General features: G+C 43.1%; 2 protein-coding genes across 5 annotated transcripts in view; both read right to left on the bottom strand.

Moving 5' to 3' along the window:
- Window positions 1–1,069: 1,069 nt before the first annotated feature.
- TM4SF18 (transmembrane 4 L six family member 18) lies at window positions 1,070–21,343 on the bottom strand. Of its 4 annotated transcripts, none has more exons than XR_012763697.1 (7): window positions 19,685–19,773; window positions 11,104–11,314; window positions 9,421–9,510; window positions 8,593–8,735; window positions 6,886–7,066; window positions 4,471–5,694; window positions 1,070–1,398 (listed from the first exon to the last, which is right to left on the bottom strand). XR_012763697.1 is itself a non-coding variant. In XM_075418508.1 (6 exons), the coding sequence occupies exons 2-6, from the start codon at window positions 11,278–11,280 to the stop codon at window positions 5,680–5,682; spliced, it is 606 nt and encodes a 201-aa protein (XP_075274623.1). In that variant the 5' UTR covers window positions 11,281–11,314; window positions 21,253–21,343; the 3' UTR covers window positions 1,405–5,679. The 4 variants fall into 4 exon arrangements, 2 of the variants coding, with proteins under 2 accessions (XP_075274623.1, XP_075274622.1); XR_012763698.1 differs by having other exon boundaries at window positions 5,601–5,694; XM_075418508.1 differs by lacking the exons at window positions 1,070–1,398; window positions 19,685–19,773 and adding an exon at window positions 21,253–21,343 and having other exon boundaries at window positions 1,405–5,694.
- The window catches only part of LOC104336577 (transmembrane 4 L6 family member 1), a 55,184-nt gene continuing 51,927 nt past the window's right edge, over window positions 18,173–21,429 (bottom strand). The window contains exons 3-5 of the mRNA XM_075418511.1: window positions 21,253–21,401; window positions 19,685–19,865; window positions 18,173–18,728 (exon numbers count right to left, since the gene is read on the bottom strand). Coding sequence (XP_075274626.1) covers window positions 18,714–18,728; window positions 19,685–19,865; window positions 21,253–21,401 — 345 coding nt within the window. The 3' untranslated portion in view covers window positions 18,173–18,713. The remainder of the gene's footprint in view (window positions 18,729–19,684; window positions 19,866–21,252; window positions 21,402–21,429) is intronic.

The raw sequence follows: 21,429 nt of genomic DNA, 5'->3' as shown, positions 1-21,429 counted from the left end.
TATTGCTTGTATACTACCGAGAAAGTAATTTCTGTGACATGTGGCACAAGAATACAAATTTTAAGTCCGCTGTGAAAAGGTCTAAATGACACCAGTTTTCGCTGGCCTATCTGCTTCTGCATGTCCCTAACTGGACGTGAGCCAGCCCCTACAAGCTGGAGACATTCTGCTGCCCGTTCCCCTTGCTCGTTCTGAAGCGACAGATCGCTGCTCTTCCCCTCTGCACGGCAGTCACTGAGCTGATGAGGCAGGACTGAGGTCACTGGTGTCACAGCAGAGCTTACATGCTGACGTATACACGGATAAGCTCTGCTAACTCACTACAGTTCCCTTGGAAATGTCATTTTAGCACACAGTGTGGCATGTCTAGCTAGAGATGAAAAGGACTGGCTGTTCGTGGCTGGAGGGGGTGTTTGCATCTCATTTCCAAGCAGTTTCAGTATTGTGCAAATGGAAATGAGACTCAGAAATTCCACAAAATGAGCTCCCTGTGTTATCTTCCTCTCGTCTATCACCAGACAGGATAAGCCACATTCTTCCCTGATTAAAAGCATAAAAGATGTACCAAGCTCCAGATAACCTTAACTGTTACCATTATCTAAATATATTACCCAGTGCAGAAAGCTATACTTTTGCTTCACAACCAAACTGGACATTAAACATGGGACATTTAAAAAACACCTAACTAAAGTTTGCAATTGCATTTTTTTTTCAAGCATACATTCATCACACCATGGTTGTGTCTGAATCTTTAGACGTACAAAGCCACCTGTAAACCTGCAAATTGTAAAGACTTCTACGAAAGAACATATAACTTCAGTCACTTGGGAATTCTTAAAAAATCTCTTCTGCACTCTGAGCACTGACACAGTTACACTCATGTTAAATGACATTTTTCATTGTACGGCAACTTAAAAATATCTGTAATAACCACGATCGTCTTTGAAGCTATTTTCTTAGTGGTCGGAAAAATTATGATTATTCTGGATAGAAGAGTAAGATTCAGAACACAACTAAAGTACAACAGGTTTCCTTTAATGACAAACAAATCTAAACCTTATTTACCAGGACTGTGGTATACAGATAATTTGCCAATTTTAATCACTGTTCAGATAAAAAATTTCAGGCACTGTCAGAATATTGGAGTTCATAAGCTCACCTTTTGGAACCTTCTACACACCTGCATTAAACAGATGTTTCTCCTTCTGTCTAAATGACTGTGGCCAAAGCCAAGTTTTCGAAATCTGACCGAATCTATGATGAAATTCTGGAGTATCCCAGGTGGGTGTCACATGCTCAGAGTGATTTCTGCAGGGTTTTTTTTCCTTGCCATTTGGTCAGTGGTTCAGCGGAAAGATCAGCTTGTACAGGTTGTATATGCCCCATTCTGTAAATTAACTGAGGTAAAAAAGAGAAAATGTATACCTCTTCTTATGCTACTTAAATTCAAAGTCATTCCTTTACACTCAGCTGACAGAGTTGTTCACGTATATGTGGGCTATTTGGTTTGTTTCTGTTCAAATTTCCATCAGAGTGAGGAAGAGAAAAAAACCTACATAACCAGTATCCTTGAAATCTCCGCATTTATTTGAGGGTAAAACCATGAGCACTTCTTTGCCTTAGTCTCTTGAGTCCTCTAAAGTCCTCTTCCTTGATTTGCAAAAGAACTGCATGTTGTTTTTATTTAAAGCTAAAAAAACACTTCTGACGGCAAGATTTTCCCATTACTGCTTTTTGCAAAAGAACTGCATGTTGTTTTTATTTAAAGCTAAAAAAACACTTCTGACAGCAAGATTTTCCCATTACTGCTTTTAATTGTGTTTCACCCAAACTTTAAGATCTCCGTGTGCCTGAGCACACTCCTGTTCTCTTTCTCTTAAGGAACTCAAAAGCTGACAGAGGTGACTGAGCTTCCCAAGCCGATGTTATTATCTTCAGAGGGTGTTTGCAGAGGAGGAACTGCTCTCCTCTGTGGTAGACAGCACCTAAAAAGACTGAGCACCTAATTTAACAGGTTTAACGATGAGTTGGCAGTTTGGTGTCACGAATACCCCCTTACTATTTTAAACCACAATACCTCATTTCTCATATGGGGGATACTGAAATGCTATGACTGTTCTGAAAGTCCTCAAAATTGCATTGAAAATATAAAGTTGATCTTTTACTTCAAAAATTTTCCTTAAGGAAAAAAAGACCCAAAATGTGATATTCTGACAAAAAAAGTCTCAACAAAAGCTCCCAGTGAGATTGCATCAAAATTCCACAATTTCATCATTCCCTAATCTGAATGATGTGTTTATAGTCTGCTGCCCACACTGCTGTTCTGACCTCCTGCAAGGGTAAACACCCTTTAAAATTCCGGGGAGCTTAACTGGTCCTCTGCCACCCTACTCTTTTTTGATGGGGAAAAACCCCTCCATCCAACATGTGAAGAATTACCAATTAGGAACTCGTACTTTAGTGAGACGTACTGCTACCTACACAAGGAATAATGCGCCCCAAAATGCAAAGATGGAGGGGGCTCCACAGTATTTCACCAAAAATCTCTGCCCACAATTATTTGTGGCCAAAGCGCAGTCTCTGCAGCTATTTCCAGTTACAGTGTTTCAAACGCATGGCATTGCTCTTCCGGCCACAGCACCATCATACTCCAGCAAAACGCCCCGGCTGTGAGGAACACACAATGATGCACTCCTGCTTCCAGATTTCAGCGTGAATTCCTCACTTATGGAAGTTTATAAAGTCCAATCTGCAGCCCGGTGTATTTCATGCATGGATTTCAGCGGGCAGCACATGCCCTTCACGTTCAGGAACACTTCTTCAAAAAAGGGGTTCTCGTATGGCAGCGCGGCGTGAGCTTCGTCCTGGCTCTGCAGCCCACTTCTCCCTGCTGCTGTTGGGGCGAGGTCTGCGTTCTGCAGCTGGAGAGCCAGACGGTCACGTTGTCTCAGACACCACCAGCAGAGGTGCCAGCTATGTCTAGATGTCAAGATTCCTTACAAGCCCCTCTTGTTAGAGACACCATATTTAGGATTCAATCAGGACTTAAATTGATTAGCTCAAGTCTAACTTTGCCTTACATCCAAAAGCCCTGTATGAAACAAGTTGTTAAATCCGTAAATGCAACTCACTCTTAGCCTTTAGTATTCTTACCACCAATTTAAAATTAATAATCTGCCTATTTAAAAACTGACCATCAAGTCACAGTTGAGTCTGGCTGTCGCAATGGAGATGCCAATATCTGGATTATGGAGAAAGAGGGTCGCAGAATCAATACGTCCAACAAGAACTAAATTACACACCTCTTTGATTTAAGCCATTAAAATAGGAGATACTAGCCTGTGGTAGAGTGAAAATGCAAATTCACAAGAGACAATCACAAAAAAAAGGGTGAATTAAAGACAGCCAAGCCTCGCCCGTGGCTAGCTACAGCCACCAGTAACACTACTATGAACAAAGCTGCCCAACTAGATACTGTTCTTGTGTCTCGTGTCTGCTAAGCTCAAGACTTTCCATGATCAGAGACAGAAGTTACTGAAAAGTGCAAACGACACATACAGGGTCAAGACAAAGGGTGAAGAGTTTCCAGGTGTAACTTTAAGGTATTTCATTCGCCTCAGCCAGCACAGCAAAATCTACCTCAGCTGATCCTGTTTGCCTAAAGATAAGCCTGTATTTTCGCCATGGCTGAGCAGGAGCCTGAATAGAATACCCTGTTTGTTTGCTTTTCTCAGTGAAATGGCGCCATTCACTTCAGGAATATTTAGCAGTTCTAGAGGTTTTCTGCTTTTAATGTCTTTCCTGCACATGCTATTTGCATCCAAATAACCAAAACCTTTTTTCAACTATTTCTAACATTTTCAGAATTAACAGCTCCATGGTTTGTAATCAACAAGGTTCTCCAAGATGTTTGGTAGGAGTACTGGTTCATTGTGAAGTTTTCTTTCTTTTCCTTCTGTCTGCAAACAATATCCACAAATCCACAAGAATGTGTGATTATCATTTAAGTAGATATACAACATGATGTATACATAAGCCTAGGGAAAAACAAGTGTACAGTCAACAAACAGTCCCCATTTTCTAATCCTGCCTTTCTATCATGCATCTCTGGACATTCATGCCTCCTTGAACCGTCTCCCAAAAGACTAGCCCCATTCTTAAACATTACTAATTTCTTTATTACTTCTTGCAACTTAATAGAAACTAAGCAATTAAAACTTTAGATGCATTCTTCAAATCCTACAGGAAGAAATCACCTTTTCAAAACAATCTGATACAGGAAAATCAAGGCAAAATCTCAGCATAGTCTTGAAACAGAATTAAGTGATTGATACGGGGCTTTGAGCACCCTGTTCTGGTGGAAGGTGTCCCTGCCCATGGCAGGGAGGTTGAACTAGATGACCTTTGAGGTCCCTTCCAACCCAAACCATCCTATGGTCCTATATACTCTGTTTTTTCTAAATAACTTACCCACAGCTGCCACTTCTTGTATGGTTTGCAGTTCCAACAGTGTTTAATATTAGATGTTGATATAGCTGAATCCTACTAGTTCTGACATAATAGGGATACGTGCATTACTGAAAGTCTGAAGTACATCTTCCACTTTTCCTCTGAGTATTCATTCTCTCAGAACCAGATTGCTGAATACAGCCACATGTTACCCATGCAGCTGCAAATGAGCCATATGCCCACTTTACTGGGGGGAATGAAATCATAATTCTTTGAGAAATTAAAGAGACTTCTTAGCTGCTAATTTAAAACAGATTGTTCTTTTTAATCTGATTATTATCTTCAAGAACTTTAGCCTTCCATTGCAGTGAGGTCAGGGAATTTAGAAGACTATTAACAAGCTATCACTGGGTTCTGACAAGGTTCCCTCATATATTCCCTCAAGTCACATAATAGTTGATAAAAAAAAAAAAAAGTTGTTTGCCTCTGAGTACAAGATCAAAAGGAACCCAGTGGAGCTACTAACGTGTACTAATTAGCACGTCTGACTTCACAGCTGCGCATCTAATCTTTCAATCAGGCCTGGATGCCTTTCTAAAAGCCTTACCACAGGAAGACTTGATATATCAACTTTTTTCAGTAGTTGCTTTGTGCAGTTAAGAACTTCCAGGATAGAATGAGCAGGATAGGCTGCTGCCTTTCGTGACCATCATGGTCTGTCTGTAACTAAAATTTATTCGTTTAGAAATCATGACTTCATGCAGTGCAGTAATTGTCAAGGGAACAACCCCTCCTGACCTAGCTCGGCATTGAATGAGGCCCTTTCGAACAACAAGTAGTACTATGTTCTAAACAAAGAGTGGAATATATAAACAGTTCTACAGCAGTTTTACAGCAGTTTATTAAAAAAAAAAAAAAGGTGACTTCAATACAAAAGCAGTTCCACGGTATTCAAACCTCCCTATTTGTCAGAACAAGCTGGAGGGTAAAAAAAATGAAGAATCACTGGCAGGGACAACTGGACAGGTTAGAAAACAACTAGAAAAATGTAGATGTCAAATGGTTCAAATAACTTTATCCAAAATAGAGAGGCTTGAGAGACAAAGGTTTAAGACAAGGGTTTCATTTGTCTTTGCAGCACCCAAATGTACCATTGTACACACTGGAGAAAGCCATTTCTCTCTTTTTCCAGGGGGTGGAGGGGAAGCAGTGAAGATTTCCTTGCCATTTTCAGGGAATCCTGGCCTGCAAATAAAAAAGGAAGGACGTTTGACTGTTCAACACCCACATCCAATCTGAATTCAACACACGCTCAGAGCTCCATAGGTGACCCTGCTCGGCGTCAGGGACAAGCTGATAGCATTGCTTCTGACTTCACTGGAAGCTGGGCTGTGTCCTGGCCTGATGAGGTTCTGTCGCTGGCAAGCTGAATGTTTTGAGAGAAAGTGCCTCAGGCTTTGACCTTAACCCAGGATGCTGTTACAGTAAATTCCTACAAGAAGCGCTCCCTTGCCTGCTTGCCTGAGGCCCTCCATGGTACCTGGAGCTCCCCTGCCCTGGCTGACCAGTGCTGGTCAGGAGACTTCACGCTGCAGAGGCACTGCCACTACCAGCTCTGTCCTCCCAGCGCTTCCCACTTACACGGCAGAACTGACCCTACAGTGGGTGTGTGTGCATGTGTACATATCTATACATGCACATGCATGCTTCTGGGGGTTGCTGCTTTTGCTAATTAGAAATCTCTCTCAAACGTGCTGCCATCACTGAGACTGTTGGCTACATAAGCACCCTGAGGGCTCCTTGATCCCAGTGCAGATGGACAGCGAGATGTAAGCATGTCTAATTTCACCATACCTCCAAAGCTGGGGACACTGAATGCCACACTAAACCACACCACTTCACACCAGCATGCAAGGTTAGCAGTATCAGTTACTTGAGCTCCAGGGTTGCAACTAGTTTTTCTTCCCAAAGAAGAGCTCTCTCAGTTATTGCTTCCATAAGCTACTGAAAACATAGTAAAAACTGATGCCTAGATCACGACTGCTACATATGACCATGCATCTTCTTCCATTTGCTGTGAAACCCAGACATTGATAAGAATGACTCTAAACTGAATGCTGGAAGAAAGGTGCTAAGAAACCTCGGCTGACATAGGCATAACGGACTCAGCATCAGTGCTGAATTCCCAGCCACATTATTTTCTTCTCACTCCTGGCCTTAAAGGTCAGAGTGAGCAGTCACCAATCCCTGTACACCACAAGGAATTAGTGGATGAATCAAACACAATAGATTTATTATCAGTACATATCCTCTGGTAATAAAAATGCAGTAGCATAGACAATGTATAAACCAAAAGGGTACATCCTCAATTAAGAGAAACTGCTGAAGCTAAACTGACTTGGAGATGCTGAAAAATTGCCCCAGATATTTTGTTACCTGGACAAAAACAGAATAGGTCCCACAGAGCGTCCGTTTCAACTCAGCAGCCACTTTGAGAGAACAGATGATCAACTGCAGTCCACTAAGAGCTATGAGAACAGAGAGTAAAATGATGTTCCATTCCACTATGTTAGCAGGTTCGGTGCACCGAGACCAAGCAGGGTAATCTGTGAGGTACCTATTAGAGAAACAGCAATGCGAGGTAAATTAAATGTAGTAAGAGCAATTAAATGTAAATACACATTATTTTACCCATAATATATAGAAAAGCCACATTGGGGTTTATATGCTTCATGTTTAGGAGCCAGACTCTAGTCTTTCATTACACCAGCATAAGTCCTGCACAGGTTTGTCAAACTCAGCTGAGTGAAAAGACTTATTTTCCTCAAATACCTCTGCTTCATTAGTTTCCCTGTTAGACCCCCAAGTGTTTGAAAGACACTGCCATTTTTTCAAATGGCAGAGGCCAAGTTTAAAATGAGAATTTTCCTTTTACTGATTTAATTTGAGCTCTAGGTTGAGTCTGACATCAGTGCTGTGCAGAGAGTAGGAACACACCACCATCATTCTAACCAGTGCATGCAGCCTAAATGGCAGAGCTGAGGGAGGTGTCACCACATGCAATTTCCAGTTGTTCCAGAGCCATACTTTGCATCCTTGAGGATCATGATGCGCACAACTGACATACGTGCTCTTTTAGCTGTGAGACGTGCTACAGTCCAGAGGTTAACTGCAAGAACCTTTGTTTGACTCACTTGCTCAGTGTCAGTTGCTTTTGTTCTAAACATTCATAACTGAAACGCTTTGAGCCAAATCTGGAGTGCATTATTCAGGATCTGGACCTTTAAGTTCAGCTCAAACTCTCATTTCTGTATTTCCAAGTAGGATGGTAATGCTGGTGATATGCAGCAGAGATTGCAGGATGCAGTTTGGTGTTTTAAATTAAAGATGACTTCTGTCAGAGAAGGCCATAGTTTAGGAACTATTCCTGTTGGATGCTGAAGGAACTTGTTGGTGATCCTCTGACAAATTTAATCCTCAGTGCATTCAAATGCAGCTGGAAGACCTTGGCATTATGTGACTTGAAATATTCAAGTCTTACAAAACCTTGATCTTTTACAGGAAGTATGTAAAATCTTGCAAGAGCAGTGTCAGGTTACAGATCTGAAACAAAGCTTTCATGCTTCTAGGGTGCTGGGAGATGGACAACACTTTGTCTACCTCGCCTAGGTGTTTTATAAGATACGGCAGATGTATTAAAAAACCACCAGTGATCAAACCACAGACTTCACTGAGCTTTAGGGGTTAAAGAGAAACCTGCCGAGCTACTAAATACAAAAATGCCATCTATAGTTTGAACCAAAAACTTGAGGAATTTGAGAGAATATTCTGAGAAAGTATCCATCTACACTCACTCTAATCTTTTATCCTTTACGACACATAATTATGACCATAACCAGATAAAAGACACTTAGCTAGATGGACCTCTGATCAGTACAAAGATTCTTAGAGTTGATCTTTCCTTACAAAGAGGCAAATATCTTCCTTTGAGGATTCTGGTGCTCGTTCAAGAAGCAATATAGGTCTTGCCAATATAGGTCTTGTGTTCAAGAGACTGTGCCATTTTGTGTGGAACTCTGAGGGAATTTGTCTATTGTTTTGATGGATAGTTTTTTCCAGAAGAGTTACACTGATGTTTCTTACCCTCCAGTAGTGTCCTTGAAGATATAATCCCATCCACCTGATGAATTGCAGAAGGGGCCTTGGATCAACCCCAGGGTAAAAATGATGCAACTGTATCCAGAGAAAGCAACTCCAAGCAGGGCTAGTACAATTGAAATAAAACTCTGAAGCAAAGAGAGAAAAATATTACTGTGTGGGGACAGCATCCACAGCAAGTGCCATCATTTAGCCTGCCTAGCTACTCCCTCGGGGTTGAACTTCACATCTGATTGTGTCAATCTTCAAAATTCAGAAAGAAAAATACTAGGTAAAGAATGGTATGCATAGATGTACAAAATAAAGACCAAGACAGAGTTTAAGACAGTTTCACAACTCTCAGTTAAATATTGTTTGGGAATTTTTTTTTTGTTTTTAAACTTGCAGTTTTGCAAAATTGTTTCCCAAAATGCCAGGTTGTGTTTCACAACCACGCACTGAACATGTTTGGACTCCAGATAGGTACATATCACTGGAAAAAATAATTTCCAAATAGTTCAAGCAAGGAGATGAAGCTATTTAGTTGGGGCACTTCATTGCAGCTCTCAGGCCTTCTACATTCTTATTTTCTTTTACAAGGATTTTTTTGTGGGGTGTTTTTTCTTTTGTTTATTTTTCTTTCATCCTGCTTATGCATCAGAAGGAAGGAGCTACACTTTCTGTGACCCCTCAACCCAAATTAGAATCCTTCTCTACGAAACAAAGCGGAAACAGAGCAGCAGAGAGGGCAGAAGGATGTGCTGGAAACACGGGAGCAGGAAGGCACTCAGAACAAAAGCTAGAGAGAAGCACAAAGATAAAACACAGGCTTACCCTGTAGGTTTTGTTACAGCTTTCACTCTGGCAGCACCGATAGAACACGCTACATTCCAGTGTTATCAGAACTACTGCCAACAGAAGGATCTGCAAGGTGACATTACAAGGTCAGTGAAACGACTGCAGATATTAAGCCAAAGTCTCCTTCACCTGTGGAAGGTAGGGACCGCCACTGTTGTGCTCTGTTGAGATTTTAAAGCTGCTCAGTATGAAAGCACAATTACTCAAGGCGCACCATGGAACTGGACTGTTTTTATTAGGCTATCACCGCACTTATTTCTTGCACTTGAAAGACAAGAGCGCGGTGTTTCCTACCACAGCAAAGCATTGCTAGCATGGGCACAGCTACATCAGTGAAGCTGAAAGAATAAAACCAAGCTCACAAGAATCAACACCAACGACAGGAAGGATATTTCATTGATACAGCCACATCAGGTCAACAGCTTCTTGCTGACAGTTACATGGATCAGGGTATCACCTTCCTTACCAACAGAGTTATGCTACAAAAAGTCAGTAGTACAAGCTTTTTGTTAAATTCACCTGGATTTTCATTTGCTTTCTCTGTCAAGTATCCATACTGTTTTTCTCAGACTACTGGATTATTTAAACCTGATACTAGAACAATTTCAGTAGATAAGATTTGGACTCCAGAACCACAAGCTGCCACTCAGAGAGGCACGGGTTTGGAAGGGGAAATATGAAAAGGGAATCCCTGTTTCTGAATCACAGCACTATCCTCTCACATGTCGCTCCCCAGTTTGTAGCAGGATAATATAGAAGTTTTTAATAAACGGGTAATAATCCTAAGGCTAAAAATATTTCAAAACATTAATTAATCACAGTTGCAGTTAACTTTTTCCCAAATTTTCAACTAAGCTTTTCTGTTCAAATTCTCTGCCTGATAGTTTTTTCCTCCGCTAAAAAAGACAAGGTTTTTCTTGTGCTTTAGGAAGTATACACAATTTCACAAGAAAGTCTCATGTTTTAATAACTGTCCCAGTTCAGCACCTTCATAAAAACACCTTCCTTTTGTAGATGAGACCTTTTAAGTACTGATTGTGTGCATGCACTTCTGCCTTCTGTCCCTGAGGCGACACCTCTTTCTGAACATAGCGACCAGTATGAGCAGTGGGCAATTCTGTTGGTTTATGACTGCAGATGAACATATTACAAATGTAATGGAGAAAATCCAACTATGCCAATCACAGTGAGACAATCTTCTGTATTTAGCTTAACAACAGTGGTACTTGATGCATTGTGAACTGCATCCAGTCCTCCAAATACTGGACTGCATACAACTCTTAAAAACATCTCAACAGCAATGAGAAGCTTTATTAGTTTTTCTTTCATTTTGTTTTGGTAAGAGAGCTCTAATTCAGCCTCCACAGAGGATTAAATCAACATAGTGCCTGCCTCCATAGTACAAGCATAAATTGCACATAAACAAGAAGCCAGCAGAAAAAAACCTACTCTGCAAAATCACTTACATGAAATTAAACAGCGTACATATCATTCAGCATATTCACATTTTTTTCAGTTTGATTGAGTTTTTCTGCCTGCTTTGTTTTTGCCAAAGTAATCACTATTCTCTTTAAAAGCACAATTACACTGCTGCACAGTAACCCAGTATTATTTGCAGTAGAATGCAATGCATTAAAAACCCACAGACTCAACACTTACCATCACACCTGAGAAACAGATCCCTTCAAAATACCACACGTAGTTGGGAAGCAGGTAACTGGCATCATGTGACGCTTTCCCATTAGGGAAGTACAATAGGATGTTAACAACAATACTCCAAAGTGCAAGAGGTATCAGCAGCCAACTCAAACAGCTTCCACACGTCTCTAAAGCCATCTCTCAAGAACTTCAGAAGTTTTGCTCTTCTAAGCTAAAAAAAAGATTACAAGGTTTTAAATATGAAAAGTCACTTCGTATCCACAGGAACCAGGTGACTGGGGCATATATGATTCCGGAGACAGAGACGTGCTTAATGGTTAGCAGAACAGATGAATATCACTGTCTAAGCTCATTGTCCTTTCCAAACATATGTCTTTAAGTAGAAGTTTCCCTTCTAAAAGAGCCTCCTTTGTGATCTTCCAAACAAAATACGTCTGGAAGTCAGACTCAGGAAGGAACTTCAGAAATCTCATTTCCTAGTGACTGCTTAGAAACACACTCCTCCCGAGAACAAAGATTATGATGCAGATAAGCTGTGACACGAGGCAGGCATCTCATCCTTACTGCAGCTCACAATTTTTTCTCCCTTACATGGGGAAGAGGGCTGCCAAATGGCACGGTATGTCCAGTATCTGCACAGAAGGCCGCACACTGATTCACATCACAGAGGATTAATACCAGAACTCGGCACGTACGGCCCTATGGGTGAACCAACACTTTCTGCTAATGTGGGGCAGCCTCGCTAAAACACCAAGCTGAGTCTCAGCTACCTTGCAGAGAGTACAGAAGCCCAAATAACACAGGTTAGAAACTGACAGGCAAGACTTGTTGTCACACTTGAATTAATTACTCTTTTCCATGGCATTATGCAGCTCAACTGTTCTACGAATTAAATCCTGCTGTTTCTCCAGTTGTTTTATTCTGTGCTTACAGCTGAGTATGCATGGCTACACATCTGACCAAAGTACACGTAACTTCTCGTACAGGACAAAAGGTCTGGCTGTTTTTCGAAATGCCTGCCTTTTGGCACCGTGCAAAGCCAAAGCCAGGCAATTCCTCATTTTCATGTGTTGCAATTCCCTAAGCAACTAAACATCCATCCCAGTAACACAAAACTAGAGTTGTTTGAACGCTCAAGCACAACCCAAGTCGTCTTTTCATGCCCCTGTGAGTCATCAGAAAAGTAACTCTGGAATGAGCTTTGGGTTTACTCAATAGGAAAGTCGCAGTCAGAGAACAAAAAAAAATTGGGGCACTATCAAAAGCAAGAAGGCTGATTTTAGAAGCAGTGATGTCATGGCATATTTTCTTTCTGTTTCCTCATGAGCTGTTTTAGGCTCTGCATACACAAGTCTTCTCTCATAATCTCATAAAAGCTGTTTGGATTGCATGTTGTAACTAATTCCTTCCTATTGCTTCCAGTGAGATCACCCCAGGAAATGGGCATGGTGGTACTCCTGCAACTACACCACTTTTCTACCCATTCTCTGCTCCGACTCTCCTGTTTCCTTCTCCCCTTCTTTTTCCAGGTTTCATGTTGAAGTCTTCAGACTTCACTGTTTTACTCCCTAACCACTACAGACACCTTTCTCAGGCTTCCCGCTAGTCAAAACTAGTGGCAAACCTCCCTTTGCAGGCTCACAGGCATGGACAGAACTCGTATCATCGACACTGTGCCTTACAGATCAGAGAAAACAGCTGAATTAAAAGCAGGCACATCACATCCCCAGGACTGATTTTTTTATTGCAAAACTCTGAGATCATGTAATAGGCTGAAAGCCTTTTTCCTAAAAGCGAAGGTCAAAATTACCAGCGAGCTGCTTAGTTTATAATCAAATTTACTGCAAGTTCCCATAGTAACCTGTTCTGATGAGAAGAAACTCACTTGGAAAATGACACCTGAAACAGCATTCATTCTGCAGTACAGCAGTCCACATCATGACTTATTTTGTATTTAAACTGAGCTTTGCAAATACCAAATCAAGGTGTGTTTTTTTGCTGGCACACTATACTGCTAGAACAGGAAGCAACCATTTTATACTAAGCATTAAGCAAGCCTGGCAACCAATTTCTCCAATATCTTACCAAGTGTTGCAAGAACTGCTTTACTGTCAATATCCACGAGTTGTTGCCAAGCCCATTACCGAAAAGCCATGTTTACTCCAGATGAGCGACTTAGCTGCTAACTGATATGAATTTAACCTAAACCAGCCACTTTTCCATTATGTAACTGATAAAACTCCTAAAACACTGTCTTATACCTCAGGCAACAAAGGAATTCAACTGGCCTTTGTTTAAATGACAACATAAACAGTGAGTAGTAACGCTGTACATTAGTGCTACATGGATATATCCACAGTTTTAATTCTAAACTCTAGCCAAATCATTCTGTTCATTGGAATTTCTAAAATTGTTTCATTTCTTTAATTAATTGTGTGTACCAGAAAGGCAAGTAACAATTATGCAAGCATAAAGGCAAAAACCTGTAAGTTGTGTGGGAATTATACCCTGTTCCATCAAGACCCTCTTCTCCTCCTCCTCCTCTTCTTACTCCATACTTCATTTACAGTTGCAGATCCTTTTTCAAACAGTGGTTCTCCACATGCAAATATACCATACTGCACAGCAGCAAGGAATTTTGTGGGTGTATATGCATGTGTATATGCATATTCAAAAGCGACTTCAGGGCACTGGGGCGACTGGTTGAGGGATCAGGGGCGCAGGTGGTGTTTTCCTCCATCCCATCAGTGGCAGGGAACAGCACTGAAAGGAGCAGGAACGCTCACCTGGTTAACAGGTGGCTCAGGGACTGGTGCCATTGGTCCAATTTTGGCTTCTTTGATCATGGGGAGGTGCACACAGCACCGGGCCTGCTGGCGACAGGTGGAGTGCAGCTATCTTAAAGGGGAAAAAGGATTCTTGGCCATGAGCTGGTGGGGCTCATTGAGAGGGCTTTAAACCAGGTTTGAAGAGGGAAGGGGACATCGCCCAGCTCACTAGGGATGAGCCTAGGCTTGGCATGCCAGGGTCAGAGGGGAGATTGACAGCCCAGCTCAAGTGTGTTTACACCAACGCACGTAGCATGGGCAATAAACAGGAGGAGCTGGAAGCCATTATACAGCAGGATGGCTACGACTTGGTCGCCATCACAGAAACGTGGTGGGACAACTCGTATGACTGGCATGCTGTCATGGATGGCTACAGACTCTTTAGGAAAGACAGACCAACAAGGAGAGGTGGGGGAGTTGCTCTATATGTGAGGGAGCAACTGGAATGCGTTGAGCTTGGCCTGGGGGCAAATGAGGAACAAGTTGAAAGCTTGTGGGTTAGAATTAAGGGACAGGCTCATAAGGGTGACATTACGGTGCGTGTGTACTACAGGCCACCTGACCAGGAGGAGGAAGTTGATGAGGCCTTCTACAGGCAGCTGCAAGCAGCCTCACAGTCACAGGCCCTGGTTCTCATGGGGGACTTCAGCCACCCTGATATCAGCTGGGAAGACCATACAGCTAGGCAGGCGCAATCCAGGAGGTTCCTACAGAGCATCGATGATAACTTTCTGATGCAAGTGGTGGAGGAACCAACAAGGAAAGGTGCGCTGCTGGACCTTGTAGTAACAAACAAGGAGGGACTGGTGGAGGATGTGAAGGTTGGAGGCAGACTTGGCTGCAGTGACCATTAAATGGTGGAGTTCAGGATCCTACGTGGAGGAAGCAGGGCAATAAGCAGGATCAAAACCTTGGACCTCAGGAGGACTAACTTTGGCCTCTTCAGGGAGCTACTGGGAGGAATCCCGTGGGCCAGGGCTCTCGAAGGCAGGGGGGTCCAAGAGTGCTGGTCGCTCTTTAAACGTCACTTCCTCCATGCTCAGGAGCAATGTATCCCCCTGAGAAAGAAATCGAGCAAAGGAGGCAGGAGACCTGCATGGTTAAACAAGGAGCTTCTAGCAGAGATCAGGCAGAAGAGATAGGTCAATGGAATGTGGAAAGAGGGGCAGGCCACTTGGCAAGAGTACAGGAACGTGGTCAGAGCGTGCAGGGATGCGAAGAGGAAGGCCAAAGCCCACCTGGAATTGAAGCTGGCAAGGGATGTCAAAAACAACAAGAAGGGCTTCTTCAACTACATCAGCAGCAAAAGGAAGGCTAGGGACAATGTGGGGCCGCTGCTGAAGGAGGCGGGTGTCCTGGTGACAGAGGATGCAGAGAAGGCAGAGCTACTGAATGCCTTCTTTGCTTCAGCCTTCAGTGCTGAGGCCGGCCCTCAGGAATCCCAGGCCCCGGAGGTAAGAGAGGAAGCCTACAGAGAGGATGACTTTCTCTTGGTCGAGGAGCACTGTGAGAGGGATCGCTTAAGCGATCTGGACGTCCACAAATCCATGGGCCCCGATGCAATGCACCCACGAGTGCTGAGAGAGCTGGCGGATGTCATTGCTGAGCCACTCTCCATCATCTTTGAGAGGTCCTGGAGGACAGGAGAGGTGCCCGAGGACTGGAGAAAGGCCAATGTCACGCCAATCTTCAAAAAGGGCAAGAAGGAGGACCCAGGGAACTACAGGCCGGTCAGCCTCACCTCCATCCCGGGAAAGGTGATGGAGCAGCTTATCCTGGAGGTAGTCAACAAGCAAGTGGAAGAAAAGAAGGTTATCAGGAGTAGTCAGCATGGATTCACCAAGGGGAAATCATGCCTGACCAATCTAATAGCTTTCTATGATGGCATGACTGGCTGGGCAGATGAAGGGAGAGCCGTGGATGTTGTCTACCTCGACTTCAGCAAGGCTTTTGACACAGTCTCCCATGATATGCTCCTAGAGAAGCTCAGGAAGTGTGGGCTGGATGAGTGGTCGGTGAAGTGGATTGAGAACTGGCTGAATGGCAGAACTCAGAGGGTTGTCATCAGTGGCGCTGAGTCTAGTTGGAGGCCGGTAACTAGTGGTGTCCCCCAGGGGTCAGTACTGGGCCCATCCTTGTTTAACTTCTTCATCAACGACCTGGATGAAGAGTTAAGAGTGTACCCTCAGCAAGTTTGCTGATGACACCAAGCTGGGAGGTGTGGTAGACACACCAGAAGGCTGTGCTGCCATTCAGCGTGACCTGGATAGGCTGGAAAGTTGGGCAGAGAGGAACCTGATGAGGTTCAACAAAGGCAAATGCAGGGTCCTGCACCTGGGGAGGAACAACCTCATGCACCAGTACAGGCTTGGGGTGGACCTGCTGGAGAGCAGCTCTGTGGAGAGGGACCTGGGTGTCCTGGTGGACGACAGGTTAACCATGAGCCAGCAGTGTGCCCTGGCTGCCAAGAAGGCCAATGGGATCCTGGGGTGTATGAAGAAAAGTGTGGCCAGCAGGACGAGGGAGGTTCTCCTTCCCCTCTACACTGCCCTAGTGAGGCCTCATCTAGAGTCCTGTGTCCAGTTCTGGGCTCCCCAGTTCAAGAAAGATGAGGAGCTACTGGAGAGAGTCCAGCGGAGGGCTACGAGGATAGTGAGGGGACTGGAGCATCTCCCCTACGAGGAGAGGCTGAGGGAGCTGGGCTTGTTCAGCCTGAAGAAGAGAAGGCTGCGGGGGGACCTAATATATACTTACAAATATCTGAAGGGTGGGTGTCAGGAAGATGGGGTCAAGCTCTTCTCAGTGGTGCCCAGTGACAGGACAAGGGGCAATGGGCACAAACTGAAGCAGAGGAAGCTCCAGCTGAACCCGAGGAAGAACTTCTTCCCTCTGAGGGTGACGGAGCACTGGAACAGGCTGCCCAGGGAGGTTGTGGAGTCTCCTTCTCTGGAGATATTCAAGACCCGCCTGGACAAGGTCCTCTGCAGCCTGCTGTAGGCAGGAGGGTTGGACTAGATGACCCACAGAGGTCCCTTCCAACCCCTACCATTCTGTGATTCTGTGAATCTCCTCCCTCCCACAGCAGGGCAAGACTAGGATAAACACAATAAGCAGAAATAGTATTAAAGACTGCCCTCAACTACTACTATATATTTATGTATGAATAAATGGTATTGCAAGGAGCAGATACCTTAAGATTCTAAACACAAACTTTTCCCATCTGTGTGTTCTTTTGTTGCTGTGGATATGTGTTTGCAATTTCATTTTCACAGTTAATTTCTTTTTTTTCAGATATTTATTTGTACCAGGCAGACTTGGCTGTGAGGACAGCCTGAGATACACTTCAAGTTTCTGGCTACCTTTAAAGACCACCCCCTTATTTACAAATAGTACTACGTACACACTGACACCCATGCAAAATTCTTTTTCCTCTCACAAACTGAAACTAACTTACCTGTTAACTGCTAGACTCCAAAACTGAGCAACAGTGGTAATCAGCCTCATTGAGACATCGCATTTCTTTGACACATCACATCATGATTTTCACTTGAAAAATGCCATTGCCAGTAGCATCCTGACCTTGCCAGCAATGCTGCTAGCAGCATATCGTTCAGGTTTCCTTCACCTTATGATAAAGCATTCACTGTAATATGCTACAAGCTGCACCTCAGAGGTTCTTGCACAGGATCTTACTGGCAAAGTCATGTATTTCAGTTTAATCTATCACCACTGACCTGAATTTGCACTATATTTTCTGAACACTGATAAGCCTGGGGGCCGCTGATGGGAGGTAAAAACCAGGACTTAGACCCACATTTCGCTTTGTCTCAAGCCCCTGACGAAGCAGTCAGGAGGTAAGCCCCCCTTGGGAGAGCAGCAGCAGGGACACAGAGCTGTGGCTCAACTGCACGGGAATCTCCCTCTGGCCCTTGGAACAGCCCTCAGCAATGAGCTGTTGGCCCAGACACATGACTAAGATGCCACTTACACAGCTGTATCTGCCACAGAGCTGTCGCTGAACTGTCATATCCTTGTTGATGCATGATTGCCTGGCTCAGCTAAATGACCCAAACCAAACAGTGAAGCAGTTCCCACACTGACAAAGCCTGCTGGAGAGGAAGAGTAGGCTATAACCTGACGGCTTAATGTCCATGTTCTTGTGCCACCACTGTCCTTTACTCTAAGACGAGTAAAGCCGTGTTTCAGCATGGACAGGGAAAGAATCACTGACACCTGCTGGGTATTTTTAATACAAATCTTTATTTGTGAAACAAAGGAGAAGTTCAGAAAAATCCTAAAAAGGTGAAGTGCGTGTACCTGTCCTCGATTGTTCACATTTTACTGCTGCTTTGTTTTTGCTCCAGCTGAGCATTTATATCCAGGTCAGACTAGATTGGGTTTGTGTTCATTCCATCATCAGAATGAAAGTGCAACTTTATTGGGAAAGTAGCATAAACTACAGAGCCGTTGCGTTGGTAGAAAGGAAAAAAAAAAAAAAAGAGCATCTTTAGTGACTGGCTCGTTTCATCATAGTATGGGCACCTAAGAAATTCAGGATACATTTTGCCTTTAGATACAGGCAGGTTGGTGGAAAACCTGCATATGACTCCCACAACAAAGGCTGGCCCCAAGCCAGTTAAATTGATGGCAACAGCACAGTTTGACAACAAACAATGTGCATTTCAGTATGCATGGATTATAAAAAAACCAAACCAAAACACAGAATACTCAATAAGCTACACACGTGCACCAATGTCAATGCATTGTCAGGTTGTCAGGTTTCTAGCAAACATATGCCTGTGGGGGGGGGGAAAAAAAGAAACAAACACATATTAACAGGAAGAATGCTAATATTGTATCCAACTACAAGAGCTAAAATTAAACTGACCCTATTTAGACAATCATGGCATGCCTCTTTCATACTGCAACTACAGCACAGAAGACAGGAGTGAGAAGACAGTAATAGGTTTGAAAGAGCCCCAACATTCAACTATGTCAATTAAAAAGGCAGAACACATTCTTAGCCATAATGTATGTGTGATAAGTTACATCTGGTTCACACCTTCAGCCACTGCAATTCCAACAGTACCACTACCGTACTGATTTTTAACAACATGCTCAAACTATGTAACAAGACTCTAAAGACTTTAAATGTGGAGGAAATTCCCCTTCTTCACTGAAAAAATACCCCACCTTCAACAAAACCCTTCAGATATGTCTGCAGGTTTTTTTAACTATGTGCAATTTAATTCCTTCTCTTATGCTGCTTTTACTAAGCAAGACCAGGATGCTGCAGAATTGATCAGATATGGCATATTCTCAGTAGTCTATCAGCTGCTGCGAGCAAAATACAAGGCTAAAGCAATATATTTAGAAAAAGAAACCTACCAAAAAACTGCACCACACTATGCAACAATAGTTTGGGCTATGGCAAAGACCACCACCATGAGATTTGTATTTCAGTTATATCATGTATATGGCGCCGATGACCACATGTGCCACAGCGGGGAAAAAAGTCTTCCAGTTCCTATGCAGACTAACTTCACTGTGACAGCTGAGGAATCAGCTGAAACCATGTGGTCAAATATTACATGAAAATGCTGAACACAACAGGGCTATAAAAAAAGTTGTGCACTGAATTGTTGCTTAAGAATACCTAAAAAATAGCTGCGGAGTAAGACTCCACAGCAGCATCAGTAACGATAGCGTTTCGTGCCCATCTGAGAAGCATTGTTATACTACAAATAGCTTACCTCCTCATGACTGCAGCACAACCCACACAGTCCTCCAAGAATGCCACTGATTATCTGTATGAAGCACAGAATGAACTCTATTCCTCCCAAGACAAGGAGGATGGAAAAGAGGGTGACATTCCACTGCACGATGTTTTGAGGTTCTTGACATTCAGACCACTTGTTATACTCAAACAAGTACCTGTACATAGCAATTAAAAGCATATTAACATGGTGACAGTGGGATGCTTACCACACACTAGAACCAGATTACATCTGATTTGTAACTGCATTGAGGATTGATGGAGAATAGATGGGAACAGAAAATACAATGGTTTAATTCCGTGCAAAGTTTGCTCTGTTTAAGAATGTGCTGAACTATCAACCATACATTTTTGTTAACTCTTAATTTCTTTTTTTAAAAACAAATCTAAGCTATAAAGGCAGAATCTTCTATTACTGATTAAAGCGAAACACAAGCTCAAGCAAGCCGAAAGTGCAAAGCTATTTCGCAGAACAATCAGAGCTTTACAGGACTGGGTCTTTATCCTAAGGACAGCAATTACTGATCTGAAGCCAACAGGTCACTTCCTCTCCTGTGCTCCTGTCTTTGGGCCCTCAGGTGCCTCCCCTGGAAGAGCCGAACACAGAACAAATTTAGAGGGGTACTGCAGTATTCCAGCTGCTACTCCTCACCCACATCTTCAGAACAGCAGCACTGGTAAGCGTTCAGCAAGGACTTAACTCAGTTCTTCTATATTCAGTCATAGTTGGGGGTGATGGGGAAGGAAGAATGCCCCTTCTTGGGAGAGACAAAACTGAATGTAAAATTCAAAAACTCTCTGCTGCAGAGGAGCTTTATGTGGCTTCTAGTACTCAAACAGTCTCTAGTCTGGCATCAGCCACAGACTGTTACTAGAAACAGCTTTGAGTTTGCCAACCATACAGACACTGTAGAAGCACGTCATGATCCAAACCAAATCCTCTTCCAGCCTACAGGATTTGTGGGGATTAATGGGGAATAGCATACAACTCAGCTACATAGGCTTGGTTTGCTAGAGCGCGCTAATTAGGGCCAATTAAGAGCTTCTGGCCCTCCCCTCCTGCAGCGTATAACGATTCTCATAAGCCTTTTCTAGTTTCATTTACACAGGTTGTCTGCCAATGTCACTAATGAAAGCATTATATCAGTTTACAGTGATGCAAAGCAACTTCAAAAGCAAGCCTCACAAACCAGATTCTTACAGAAACAATAAGGCAAATTGCATAACAACCACTATTCACAGTTTGTAAATCCCTCAAAGTCCTAAAACTTTATGTTAGAGAAGTTCATGGACACAAACAGTATATGGTATATAGATATTATTACCTATATACGTATGTTCAGATCCCATTTAGTAGAACAGAGTATGTATATTACTTTGGTTTTAAGCTATAGCAGCATGGGTAACTGGTGCCATCTGTTTAGTTCTTAGTGAGCGAGACGTATAAAGTTATGAATGGATCTTGGTATATGGTCACTGGATATTGCTGAAAGGTACTGGTGTACATGTGGGAAGATATAAGATCCTCATGAACAGCCAACTTACCCTCCAGAGGAATCAGTGAAAGGATAGATCCAGTTTCTTTCTAGGTAAGTGAAACAGTACGGTCCGTGAGACAAGCCCAGTGCTGAAATGATTATACAGTATCCAGAACCAAGGATCCCAACAAAGGCTGCCAGAACCGAGGACAGCATCTGCACAGCAAACAGACATGAACTTTCA

Source organism: Opisthocomus hoazin, chromosome 4 (assembly GCF_030867145.1).
Source record: "Opisthocomus hoazin isolate bOpiHoa1 chromosome 4, bOpiHoa1.hap1, whole genome shotgun sequence".
Lineage (NCBI taxonomy): Eukaryota > Metazoa > Chordata > Aves > Opisthocomiformes > Opisthocomidae > Opisthocomus > Opisthocomus hoazin.
The sequence above is the reverse complement of the archived record's forward strand: the minus strand, read 5'-3'. Positions and strand labels throughout refer to the sequence as shown.

Coding starts and splice junctions, on each gene's coding strand:
- TM4SF18 (XM_075418508.1), bottom strand. CDS start 11,280: ATGGCTTTAGAGACGTGTGGAAGCTGTTTGAGTTGGCTGCTGATACCT. Junction 9,511..11,103: donor TCTGTTTCTCAGGTGTGATG/GTAAGTGTTGAG, acceptor GTCACCTTGCAG/ATCCTTCTGTTGGCAGTAGT. Junction 7,067..8,592: donor TTCAAGGACACTACTGGAGG/GTAAGAAACATC, acceptor TTTCTCTAATAG/GTACCTCACAGATTACCCTG.